Source organism: Rana temporaria, chromosome 1 (assembly GCF_905171775.1).
Source record: "Rana temporaria chromosome 1, aRanTem1.1, whole genome shotgun sequence".
Lineage (NCBI taxonomy): Eukaryota > Metazoa > Chordata > Amphibia > Anura > Ranidae > Rana > Rana temporaria.
The window spans coordinates 49,719,836-49,733,606 of NC_053489.1; the positions used below are offsets into that span (position 1 = coordinate 49,719,836).

General features: G+C 40.7%; 1 protein-coding gene across 18 annotated transcripts in view; it reads left to right on the forward strand.

Moving 5' to 3' along the window:
- Positions 1-13,771, forward strand: part of NEDD4L (NEDD4 like E3 ubiquitin protein ligase) — a 615,111-nt gene that overhangs the window by 540,892 nt on the left and 60,448 nt on the right. For 16 of the 18 annotated variants that reach the window (XM_040337654.1, XM_040337690.1, XM_040337699.1 and 13 more), the window contains 4 exons: positions 6,768-6,965; positions 9,968-10,045; positions 12,200-12,254; positions 12,340-12,396. In XM_040337654.1, coding sequence (XP_040193588.1) covers positions 6,768-6,965; positions 9,968-10,045; positions 12,200-12,254; positions 12,340-12,396 — 388 coding nt within the window. The remainder of the gene's footprint in view (positions 1-6,767; positions 6,966-9,967; positions 10,046-12,199; positions 12,255-12,339; positions 12,397-13,771) is intronic. The other 2 variants (XM_040337707.1, XM_040337584.1) reach the window with 1 other exon arrangement.

The following is a 13,771-nucleotide window of genomic DNA, read 5'->3' on the forward strand; positions in this document are numbered from 1 at the left end:
GCCAAATTGGGATCACACTTTATTTTTGTTACATGTAGACAATCACATTGCAGTACCTGAAAAAAAAATAGATACCTTCCTTTTTATTTGTAGAAAAATCCTATACAATTCTATTGGAATAACTTGAAGTCCTATGTGAAAAATGCTCCAAAGTAACAAGTAGAAAGATGGGAAAGTTTTTTTTTTTTTTTAGGTATGTTGTGAAACGCACAACTAACAAATAGTGGGTGTTCTCAATTTTGACTGTAAAAGAGTAGCTACACTTGAACATGTTAAAGCCCAACTTCAGGTGCAATGTTTTCAGCATTTAAAGAAAAAAATAATATTTGATATCCTTCATTAAATCCATTATTGATATTTTATTGACCTTGCTACTATGCCTCAGTGGGCTGAGGCCAGACAGTATGTCAGGAGTCCCACGTCTGGCTCCTCGCTGAATCAAAACAGTCTCTATGAATAGACAACAGTTCCGGTGTTGTGCCTCAGCCCTTCTGCTGTTCCATCTGAGAAGTGTAACAGTAAATGGAACAGCAAAGAGAGGGGGCATAGGCACAACATTGGAAATGCTGTGTAGCATAGAAAGCAATTTAATACTTCTTCAAGCCCTAGAAAGGGACTTCCACACACAGCCTGTATTTTATTTATATATATATATATATATATATATATATATATATATATATATATATATATATATATACATACATGTGCTTCTCATAAATTAACTTTTTGATGATATTCTAATTTTATTTCAGTAATTCAACTCAAAAAGTGAAACTCATATACAGAGTAGTATATTTTAAGCATTTCTTTCTTTTAATTTTGATGAGTATGGCCTACAGCTAGTGAAAACACAAAATTCAGTATCTCAAAAAATTAGAATATTACATAAGACCAATAAAATAAAAGGATCCGCCTGTGGCACTGCTAAGGTGTTATAGAGGCCCAGGTTTCTTTGATAGTAGCTTTGAGCTCCTCTGCATTGTTGGGTCTGGTGTCTCTCGTCTTCCTCTTGATAATACCCCACATATTCTCTATAGGGATTAAGTCAGGCAAGTTTGCTGGCCAATCAAGCACAGTGATACCATGATCATTAAACCAGGTATTGGTACTTTTGGCAGTGTGGGCAGGTGCCAAGTCCTGCTGGAAAATAAAATCAGCATCTCCATACAGCTGGTCAGCAGAGGGAAGCATGAAGTGCTCTAGAATTTCCTGGTAGAGGGCTGCGCTGACTTTGGACTTGATAAAAAAACAGTGGACCAACACCAGCAGAGGACATGGCACCCCAATTTATCACGGACTGTGAAAACTTCACACTGGACCTCATGCAACATGGATTCTGTGCCTCTCCACGCTTCCTCCAGACTTTGGAACCTTGATTTCCAAATGAAATGCAAAATATCCCACAGTCCGTGATGATTTGGGGAGCCATGTCATCTGCTGGTGTTGGCCCACTATGTTTTATCAAGTCCAAAGTCAGCGCAGCCCTCTACCAGGACATTCTAGAGCACTTCATGCTTCCCTCTGCTGACCAGCTTTATGGAGATGCTGATTTCATTTTCCAGAGGGACTTTGCACCTGCCCACACTCCCAAAAGTACCAATACCTTGTTTATTGATAATGGTATCACTGTGCTTGATTGGCCAGCAAACTCTCCTCACCTAAACCCCATAGAGAATCTAGGGGGTATTGTCAAGAGGAAGATGAGTGACACCAAACCGAACAATGCAGATGCAAAGCCACTATCAAAGCAACCTAGGCTTCCATAACCTTTTAACTGGCTGATCGCCTCCATGCCACACCACATTGATGCAGTAATTTATGCAAAAGGAGCCCTGACCAAGTATTGAGTGCATACTATACTGTACATGGACATACTTTCCAGTAAGTTAACATTTCTGTATTACATTTTTTTTTATTGGTCTTGTATAATAATCAAATGTTCTGATACTGAATTCTGGGTTTTCTCTAGCCTGTAAGCCATAATCAAAATTAAATTAAATAAATGCTCGAAATATATCACTCTGTGTGTAAGGCATCTATATAAAATATGAGTTTCACTTTTTGTATTAAATTACTGAAATATATAAACTTTTTGATAAAGTTCTAATTCTATGAGATGCACCTCTATAAGTATATGCTGATATTATTTTGCAGTGATTTGTCACAATGGATTTTGTCTTGCATTCTGTTCCAATTCAGTAGTCAAATGGTTATTAATTGATTTAACTAAGGATATACAATATTCAAATATTTTAAAATGCTAAAAAAATACTTTGTTTTGTGTTGGGCTTCAATGTAATTTCAAAAGTAATATAAATATATATATATATATATTTTTTTTTTTTTAATATTTTATTGGATTTTCAAGAGAAAAATATACAACAATAAATAGGCACATAAAAGGTTATGAATATATAACGAAAACATGGTACATCATTACAAAGGGATACATGACGTGTCTATAAACATATTGAAAAAATATATATGAGTAGGGCATGGTAAGGGAAGTATAGGGAAAGGTAAGAAGAGGGAGAAGGAGACGAACGGATCAAATGAATTCGGAAAAGGATATGAGAAACACAATATGGTATATTCATAAGATGACAATAGTAAGAACACAGTTCAGGAAGCATTCAAAGAAGATGATTATAAATAAGGCCATATTCATGTAGTCAATAAAAGTTGAAATAAATATTTTTTTTAATCTGAAGTTTTTTTGTTTTTTTTTTAATATCTTGTGCACCTGCCATGAAGATCCTTGTTCACACTCTTCCTGTTATGGGTTGACAACGCTCGGTTCTTTATCCTGCTTTGTCAACCTGTTGCATGCTCTTAAAATGAATGCTACCCATAGCACAGGTATGTTCCACGGTTGTCACCATCAGGAAACCTGCCCTGGGAAATTATGTGCAGTTACTGGAGTGCATGTAATGTAAAAAGTAAGCGACTGTGAAGGGGCTTCAGGAGATCAGCAGGGCTGATATGCAACAAAAGAAAGAAAAGGAAATTGATGCATTCTGTTAGGGTTTGCATCAACCTTAAAAAAATAAAAGTTATGGGTTGACCTCTACTTTATTGATGAATAAATGGTTATACAAAACCATGTGGTTACATATAATTTATATTGCACAAAAAATAAATACATTAAAATTATTGTATATGTAAATTAGAAATATTAGAAAAAGAATTGTCCGCCAAGTTGTATTTTTAGGATCTTGTACAGTTTTCTTTTTTGGAGGGGGTGGGGGATTTTATTCCTTTAATTTTCAGAGGGAAAATATTGTCGTTCTTTGCCGTTCTGAATTTATGACTGTGTGAATAAGTGCCAATAATTACTGATTGTGTTCTATTGTGCGATAGCGTTTTAACTCCCAGTATGAGATTATAGTGGAAAAATGTAACTTGAATGTTTTATGCATTGTTTTACAAGGTTTCATTTGAAATGCTCCGCAGACCAACTTAACAAATAGTAATAATAGTAAATCAATGTGCTGACATTTTCATCTAAAATAAAACCCTTCATTTTTATTTCAGAATTGAGCGGGCTAAATTTAACATACAATTTACCTTTTTTGATGTGTTCTTTGAATTTTTTTTTTTCTCGTTACTGATATCTGAAAATTATTTGAACCACACTTATTTTGCCTTTAATAGGTATGGTGTATAGTAGTTGCCAGCAGGGTTGTTAGAGCTCCTCTCATATGAGGAAGGATGGGTTTTGATACCCGGTAGAAGAAGACTTCTTCAGTTCTAAAAAGAATTTGAGTTGGCAGGTTATAAATAGGGCTTTCCGTCTTACACACAAGTACGATTTTAAATGTAATTTAGCTTCAATTCTGTGGCGCTTCTTTTTATTAAACTGCAGCAAGGTTTGAAGAACGTGTGTTGTCCATTGCAACCAGTCAGATTTCTTGTCTTTTAGGCAGTGCAGTCTAGAGAATGTAAGCTGAAATCTGATTGGGTGGTATGGGTAACTGCTTTTTTATATGTTGCACTTGTCTTTAATTTTCCTTTAGTCTTGGAAGGACCCTTGATCCTAGGCCCAGATTTCAATTTCAAGAACTCTATTGATTTAAAGTTTAGGTTGAGCCTCGTCCCCTTTAGGAACTTTCTGCTCCCGTATATTCTGTGGTCATATTCCAGAGAATTTGCTCGATACTGATAATCTTGGATTGCTGAATGATAGAGAGTGAACTTTAAGCTAGCCATGCACTAGTTACATTTTGTTAAAAAAATATATTTTTTAAGAAAGTTTGTTCAATCTTCTAATTGGTAATGAGGTAAATTCAACATAAAATTTCGATGGTAGTGAAAATTCAAAAGGCAGGATGGAAATTTTTGCTACAACAAAGTTTGTGTGGTTTTCGGCCAGGAAATTACAATGATTACATAATTGAATGTTAGAAGCAAGTACTTTTAAACATTTACTTTCTAAGAATTTTTTGTATGAACATTTGTTTGAATATCTACTAGTGTATGGCGCTTTAGTTCTAGAAGTCATCATGTTTTAAAGGGGTTGTAAAAGTTCGTATTTTTTTTTTCTAAATGGCTTCCTTTAAGCTAGTGCATTGTTTGTTCACTTACCCTTTCTTTCGATTTCCCTTCTAAATGTTTTTTTTTCTTTGTCTGAATTTCTCACTTCCTGTTTTTCCTCAGTAAGCTTGCCCCCATCATCCGAAACGTTCTGGCTGGGGGTTAGTCAGCGTGCTCGCCCCCTCCCTTGGGACTACATCCCTGCAGGGAGATGCTGTGAACACAGTGATGTAGTCCCAAGGGAGGGGGTGAGCACGCTGACTAACCCCCAGCCAAAATTGCTTGGATGATGAGGGCAAGCTTGCTGAGGAGGAACAGGAAGTTAGAAATTCAGACAAAGAAAAAAAACATTTAGAAGGGAAATCAAAGGAAAAGGGAAGTGAACCAACAATGCACTAGGTTAAAGGAACCCATTTAGAAAATAAAAACGAACCTTTACAACCCCTTTAATCTTAAATTGGGGGAAACCAAGCCCCCCGAATTGAGCTTTGAAATCTTCTTCTTCCCAGCCACAAAGCAAATATTTAATTAAAGCAAATTTGTCAATTGTTTAGAAAATTAAAAAGGTCTCTGCAAAAGAAACATTGTCTTTAAAGCTTTAACGTGACTCTTTAGGCAAAAGAAGACACTTCACACTTAATTTTCTGGTGGACAGCAAGGGCCAGATTTACAGAAGAAGTACGCTGGAGTATCTACTGATACGCCGGCGTACTTTCAAATTTGCCGCGTCGTATCTTTAGTTTGAATCCTCAAACCAAGATACGACGGCTTCTGGCTTCGATCCGACAGGCGTACGGCTTTGTACGCCTTCAGATCGTAGGTGCAATACTTCGGCGCCCGCTGGGTGGAGTTAGCGTCGTTTTCCGCGTCGGGTATGCTAATTAGCTTTTTCCGCCGATTCACGAAGGTACGCGCGGCCGTCGCATTCTCTTACGTTGTCGCTAGTCGGCTTTTCCCGGCGTATAGTTAAAGCTGCTATTTTGTGGTCTAAAGTTAGACTTGCCATGTTAAAGTATGGCCGTCATTCCCGCGTTGAATTTGAATTTTTTTTTTTCGTAAGTTGTCCGTGAATAGGAAAGGACGTAACTCACGTCTACGTTCAAATAATGACGTCGGTGCGACGTAATTTCGCGCAAAGCGCGGCGGTAAATTCCAAAACGGAGCATGCGCAGTAGGTTCGGCGCGGGAACGCGCCTAATTTAAATGATCCACGCCCCATTTGAATTAGGCGGGCTTGCGCCGGAGGGATTTACGCTACACCGTCGCAACTTTACAGGCAAGTGCATTGTGAATCAAGCACTTGCCCGTAAAACTTGCGGCGGTGTAACGTAAATGCGATACGTTACGCCGCCGCAGATGTCTCTGAATCTGGCCCCAAGTCTTCACTTTGCTCCGTTGAAGAGCTATAGCCTTTGGCAGAATCTTCACATCCGACAACTTTTTTTAGGTATGTTGGATGCCTGGTCTCCACCTGTGGACAGTGACTCCTTCGGCCAGCCTCTACATCAATACTGCGTGCAGCACATGGTGGGGGATGCAGGCCTCCAATAGTGTCTAGTTCTACTGGAAGCTGTAGCTATTCAGTAGAGCCAAGTGAAGACTTGCTATTCACCAAAGAGGTAGGTATGAAGAGTCCTCTTTTGTCTGACTAGTCATTTTAAAGGCAAACACAGGTACTTGATACTTTTGCTTTACTAGATACATTTGCTTTTTATACTTGGATGGACATGACTGGCACAATGGAGAATACGGTAGCTGCCATTGCTGATATTCTGAGCAACAGACCTGCAATAAAGTTGCTTTATTTACAGCATGTGTGTTCCAGTCAGGCACCTAGCATTTTCAAGAGAAGCTCCCATAGAGCTTTCATGGTTGGTTATTATGTCTTTACCCATCCAGAACTTATATTTATATGTTGTTTTTTTTTTACATTCCAAGCCATACTGCTGTGTTTGCTCCATGTTATTAAGCATTGTTGTCACAGCGCAGTGATCTAAAGAATGGACTTGCATTGAATAAATAAATAATACATTAGGATTAAAGGCTAGCATGTGTAACAGCTTGAGCTGCAGCAAATTAATACATGGAAAACGTTAGTAGTGCAGATTAGCGAGGCTGTTCCTGTATTTTAATGGACGTATACGGATGTTCAGACTGTGTTCTGCATGACTCTCTCACAGTACTAATTGACATTAATACCTGTTACGTCTGCATTGTGTTTGACCGTGCAGGGTGCTAAAGACTTCCCCGTGCGCCGGGCTGTGAAGGATACATTGTCCAACCCTCAGTCTCCACAACCATCTCCATATAACTCTCCTAAACCACAACACAAAGGGGCACAGAGCTTCTTGCCGCCAGGCTGGGAGATGAGAATAGCGCCAAATGGCAGGCCTTTCTTTATTGACCATAATACCAAAACTACCACTTGGGTAAGCAACGCTGTACTTTATGTAAGGTCACCAGAAATTCAATGTTCAATGTATAACTGCTTGTATTGTATTGTATTGTACTGTGCTGCTTATCAGGCTTTGTGGAAAGATCAGCTAGGCCTCGGTCTTCCGATACAACTCCTGCCAGAATGTTTCCTTCAGTTTTTTTTTTTTTTTACAGAGCTGGACAGGGTTAGAGCCTCTGTCAGTGCTTCATTGTTGTCTGTGTTGGGGAAATTACCCATCACTTCCTGTCCTGTGAGGGTGCAGACAGGAAGAGGAAATGTGTCCACTGGAGGAAACCTCTCCAGATGGCAATACATGTTTTTATTTTAATAGTATAGTAACCGGTTACAACTATATAAAGTTAAAATTAAGATCATGATCAGGATCAATAACATGGCCTCAAACTAGCAGGAGGAAAGTTGCTGTTTGTCAATCAAGAGTTGAGGGGTGTTTGCACTATAATCCAAACCCAAGTGTGCAAACCCAACAAGAGCATTAGCCTGTACTGGCCAAGCATCTGCGTCTGGGGCATTCCCCGCAGCTGTACATGTAAATGTTCCTTATATATGTAGTTAAATGCACATATTTGCCCGCACACCAAGGATCCTCAATTATCATCCAAAGGCTTTTTTTGCAGAAAAATCAAATCACAAGAACAAGTGCAGGGTGCAGATTGTGTCAGTCAGATGGTTCATACAGATGACAGCTTCCTAGTGGGCTCACACATGGGTTTGGATTTACATGACAACGTTGACCTCTGCAGACTGGTTATGACATTTTTATTTTATTTTTTTGGTTGTGATTTTTGTATTGGTTTTCATTGGGTTGTTCTAGGATCTCTGTGTCCTTTTCTCATTATTAAATAATTTTTTATTGTTATTATGGCACATATTGCTGTGTGCATGCATTTTTTTATTTCTTTGCTGAAATTGCAGCTTTAATTTTATGAAATTACCTTCTTCTATTTCCACAGTAGGTCAAATGAAAAAAAAATGGGTGCTGACTGTTTAAAAAATGGCGTTTGTTAAACCACTGTCCAAGTCCATTTTAATATAACCTGTGGGGAGTTTGTTATGGGGCCTGCGGGATATTGTCCATAGTCAGGAAGATAATGGATTGGCAGGGCTGTTTAAGAACAAAGGGTGATAAACAACTTGCCCACCACTAGGCCTTCCACAGTCCACCCAGACTTTGCACATACTCTGCGTACAGTTAATTGGAGATTTTTTTAGATTCTCAGAAAATTGTTACATTTCTGTTTTTAGCCTTTAAAATGTGCATTACTATTCTCGATATCAGGGGTCCAAACTTTCTAAGCAAAGGGCTGGTTTATTGTACTTCAGACTTTAGGTGGGCTAAACTGTGGCCAGTAGGAGCTGATATTAGGGGGAGGAATAGTGTCACATTGTTGGTGTTAGTGGGAGAAATTATGCCCCATTGTTGGCATCCGATGGCAGAATACTGTCTTGTATCAATGGGAGGAATAGTGACCCAGGCGCCGGATAAAAAGCAGGGCCACAGTTTGGCGACTACTGCTCTGAATAATCCTACATGACCTTTTTGTCAGAAGCAATGATAAAGTCTGTTGTAATGCTTTCTGTTATTACCCTGTGTATGGCCTCCCTCACATTACTATTGATGGATGTTGGATAAGAAAGATCAGCTTCTTTAATAAACACCCAACCAATATTCCAAGAAGACAAGAAATTTGTGGTTCCTTCGAAATTGCATATAGGACAATTGTTTTTATTCTACCCTGACCTCATTAGTGCAATTACAATTGTCTCTGTGGATACAATTTTATTGCTTATGGGATGCAGCCAACAACCATACACATGCGCAAGCATTCAAAATGATGAGCTGTAAATGGCTTCTCCTCCCTAGAATGGCAGGAAGTTGTGGTTACGAACACGCCTGCAGCATGCCTCCCATTGGCAGAACCAATCTGGGTTGTTGATGTTGGAAAAGATCCTATTTGTATATAAACAGCCCTTCAAAATTTGACAGATATTTTAAAAAGAAACCAGGCATGAGACAAAAATGCAGTTGGCCATTGATTGCCACAATTTCTTGGCTTTTCGTGATTGCCCTCTCGCTTGAATAATCTTTGTCACTTATCTGAAACAAGTATGCAGATCTTGACTTCTGATTTTTTCTGATGCTTCAGATCTTCGTAATCTTTTTGGAACAGTTATTTGAAAAATTCAGAAGGCCGAGGAGTAGCATAAAAGCCAGTCAGATTGCATTTTTGCAGAAGGATGTCAACAACAGCAGCCTTCATATTTCTTGAAGGCTGCTGCAAACTTTAACTTTAGAATAAGGGTGGATTGGAACCTTTTTCAAGTAGGTGTGTGCTGCCTCTATTGAAAATATTTTTCCTGGTGGGGAGAAATCCCACACTTTTCACTTGTCATTAGGGCAGTCAGAGGGGTATATCCTCCAAAGGTGACAACTGTCCAGGATGGGGTTTCCCCTCACTTCTGTTGGATAGTGATGTGCTCTGGTATGTTTAGACCAGGATCTGAACCCATGCGTGCAAGCCTGTCAAGAAGCTGTCACCTTGTGCGGACTAGTCACCCATGGTCTGGCATGCCCCGCAACCAAGCATATACAAGGGGCTTGATAACATGTGACTGCAGGGTGGGGAATGCTCCAGCTGAAAATAATTGCCATTTGGCTTCCTGACAGGCTCGCATACATGGGTTCGTATTCTAGTCCAATCATGCCCGAGCTCATCGCTATCCTTTGGACCGGAAGTGATGGGAAATCTCACTGATTGGGATACAGACAGCAAAACAACTCTTACAGAGTTTCTTACCCCTCCCATACCCTATAGAAAAAGAGTGTTTTAGTTGGAGTTCCCCCCTAGAGATGTATAAGGATCTGCGTTAGACAAATTATTAAATTGGAGAAAGGCTTTTGTTTTCAACAGGATTCTCTCTTAATGAATGTTTACCAAAAACATATTTCACTAACTGAACCATTTCATTTCACAGGAGGACCCGAGGTTGAAATTTCCAGTTCACATGCGAACAAAAGCGTCATTAAATCCGAACGACTTGGGTCCTCTACCAGTGAGTATCGGTGTGGGCTGCAGGTTTTTGCTTGAATTATATATAACCTGGAACACACAGAGTTTTTGTTCAGCGAGTTGCCAGCAGAACCAGGTGCTTTTCTACTGCAAATCAATCTGCCTCACATGTAGCAAAGGATTTGCGGTAGGATTTGTGTGTATTTGCCATCCCTGGCACCTGCAGTCGTAAAGGAAGGAATGACTCATTACTGGGCTACCGCTGTCCACACAGGTGTTATTGCTCCAAGTGTATATTTTTTTTCTTCCTCTTTTCCTCCTAATAGTGCCAGTCTTCACTCACCTTTTCCATGCTCCAGCGCTTTTGCCTGCTTCCTTTTTAAGTCCAGTTGGCAGTTCTCTTCAAAGCAGAACGAAACTTTGTCATTCTGCCCATTTCCTGTCCTTTTACATGACCCCTAGATGGTGCGTCATCACACAGGTCAACAGTATTCCAGGACTAATTGGTGTTTACGTGAGCGGCACTCAGTCCTTGAAGAAAAAGAAGAGCAAGGGATAATATCACAGAACTGGCAAGAAGGCCTAAAGAAAAAAGTTATGAATAGGGGCTTTAAACTTCGCAGGGGTCTCAAACTGGCGGCCCTCCAGCTGTTACGAAACTACATGTCCCATCATGCCTCTGCCTGTGGGAGTTATGCTTGTAACTATCAGCCTTGCAATGCCTCATGGGACTTGTAGTTTTACAACAGCTGGAGGGCCACCAGTTTGAGACCCCCTCCTTAAAGGCTAACTCCATCTTTTACATTTGTAACTTGGTGCCAAGTGAAGCTCCCTCAGCCCCAGAAAGCTTCGCCCCCCCCCCCCCCATGATAGCATGATGGGGTTCTTCTCTTCTGCAGCCGCTGTCACATATGAAGGCAGCAGGGCCCCACCTGCACAAATACGCCATTGATACACGAAGATCTCTGAATAAGTGAACTACAAGCCCCACCAGGGCAGATGGACTACAATGGTAATCGTGTGGTGTTCACTGCACGAATAGCCCCTTGACACTTCCTGCAGCTCTCAAACTGAAAGTCTGTAGTTAGCTGGAGGAAGCGCCTGCCTTCAATTGCTCCATGGTCCAGTTTTGATGCTAACGTGCCCATTGTAGACCAAATTAGTTTTGGCTGTGGACACATGGGTCAGCATGGGCTCCCTGACCAGTCTGCAGTTGCACATCCTCATAAGCAACACTGTGATGCACTGTGTGTTCTGACACTTCTCTATTGGAACAGGAGCTCTTCTGTTGGATTTGAACTACACAGGCCTTCCCAGGTGCAGGAATGATCCTTGGACTTCCATGAACCTGTTTCCCTCCTTGGACCACATTTGGTTGGTCCTGACCACTGCAGACCGGTAACATCCCACAAGAATTGCAGTTTTTGAATTGTTTTGACACAGTCACTCGAGTCCTTAAAGGGGTTGTAAAGGTTTGTTGTTTGTTATATAAAAAACATGGGATACTTGCCTCCTCTGTGCAACGGTTTTGCACAGAGTGGCCCTGATCCTTCTCGTCTGGGTCCCTCAGCGGCTCTCCTGGCTCCTTCCTGCATCGAGTGCCCCCTTCAGAGACCCGCTTTTCAAGGGGGCACTCATGCGGGCATGCTCCCAAGTCCTGCTGCTGTGTCAATTGACACAAACAGCAGGGCTCAGCCCCACCCCCAGTGTCACTGGATTTGATTGACAGCAGCGGGAGCCAATGGCTGCTATCAATCTGTTCAATGGAGGACGCGAGACAGTGGCTGGAGCTGCTAGGCTCATTCTTGTCACTGGAAAGAGCTTGTTCAGGTAAGTAAAATGGGGGCTCTGGGGGGCTGCTACACTACAGAAGGTTTTTCACCATAATACATAGAATGTATTAAGGTGAAAAACCACAAGGGTTTACAACCACTTTAAGCTTGCCCGTTTTTTTTTGCTATCAACAATTTTAGGAACAACATGTTTACTTGTTATCTACTATATCCAACCCACTTTAAGATGCCATTGTAACGAAATAATCAATGTTATTCACTTTACCTGTCAGTGGTCATAATGTCATGGTTGATCGGTGTGTGTGTGTATAGAGAGAGCGAGAGCGCATTCTTCTTTAATAATGAAGCTGTTTATTCTATAAATTTTCATATTTCTAATGAATTATGATGGCCTTATTTTGCAGCCTGGCTGGGAGGAGAGAATACACCTAGACGGCAGAACATTCTACATAGACCACAGTAAGTGTGCTCCCTCTTAGCAGACTTCACCTGCAATGACAGGTATTAGCATTATGAAAATCATGTGATCTTACTCTTTATTCAGGAACTCAAGTGTTGATGTGCACAGACCGCGAAAATGCACAGTCCCTGCCCCCCTACGGTACTGTACATTCTGCACCACAGTGCTTGCGGTTTCCCCCTATTTGTGTCAGTGAAAGATTGTTGAAAGATTAACAACTTTTTGCATTTTCTTTTTGTTAATACAGCGTTGGTGGATATTGTATGTTTAGATGACTTGCCTCAGCGATCTTGCCTTGACATCCACCATTGCAAAGGGAAAATAAGTCCAGCAGCATTTTGTTATCAGAAGGCCAATGAGTATAGTCTGAGCCATCTGGCGTAACCAAATATGGCTGTGTAACTCATACCAACCAATTAGATGTTTGCGTTCACTTTAAAATATGTTTAGGTTATTTAACAGCAGATCATTGGTTGGTTGTGTGTTACTTTACCTTAGCTCCTCTTGCCATCAACGTGCCAATTATTTTCAAGGGTTACTCCACCTTTTTGGAAAATTTGTGTTTGTTTATTTTAATAAAGCAGCACCCCAGCCCACATGTTGAGTTTTGAATTTAACATTGGCATTATAGCTACATCTATAGATGGTATACATTTTTGTTTATCCAGTGAAAACGTAAAACTGATATACAGTACCCAATCAATTTTCATTGTACTTTAGTCAAGTGACTGAAAGATGTATTCTGATTTTTTGCTGTATACCAACGTCTGGTAATAACCACTTGCTGCACTTAGGATGTCCATGGATATCCTCAGGTTTCAGTAGTTCTACCGGGATGATACCTGAACCTAAAGGCATTATCCCAGTATGGATCTTTTGAGCTAGCGATTCCAGGTAAGGCAGAAGTGATCCAAATGGCTAATTAGCCACTCAAACACTTCTGCGGGTGGTGGAAGGGGGTCCCGCAGCCGCCTTTCCCAGGCTCTACTGTCCCATCGCAGGGCGCCCCAGGAGCGATACTACCAGCAGCGATGGCTGCCCTGTACAGAGAGAGAGAGGAACTGACATCTTTCCTCTCTCTCTGTAACCCTGGAAACCGGGAGCGATGAGTAGTTTGTCACTTCCGGTCGGTTGCATGGGAGGCTAAAGAGTCTAATAGACCCCAGATCTCTCCATAAAGAGAACCTGTCACGGCCCATGCTGTCACTAGGGATGTTGTTCAGCTCTTGTGATGCAATAAAGTTAATCCAAAGAAGAAGAAGAAAAAAGTGTGAAAAAAAAACATGATGGTGGCGGCAAGCAAATGTTACCTTCCTTCAAAATTGAATGTTGGTGATCTACAGGTCTGTAGAGATAGCTAAAATGCTCAAGTTCAAAAGGGCATTTCTTGTTCCATCACCCTCTGAAAGTCCCCATTGGCCCTATAACGATAATGATGGGCAGCCTAACTGGCCAATAGGAAGTTTTAATAGGTGAGAGCATGGGGCCTAGCTTAAAGGGTTAGTTCATCTTTACC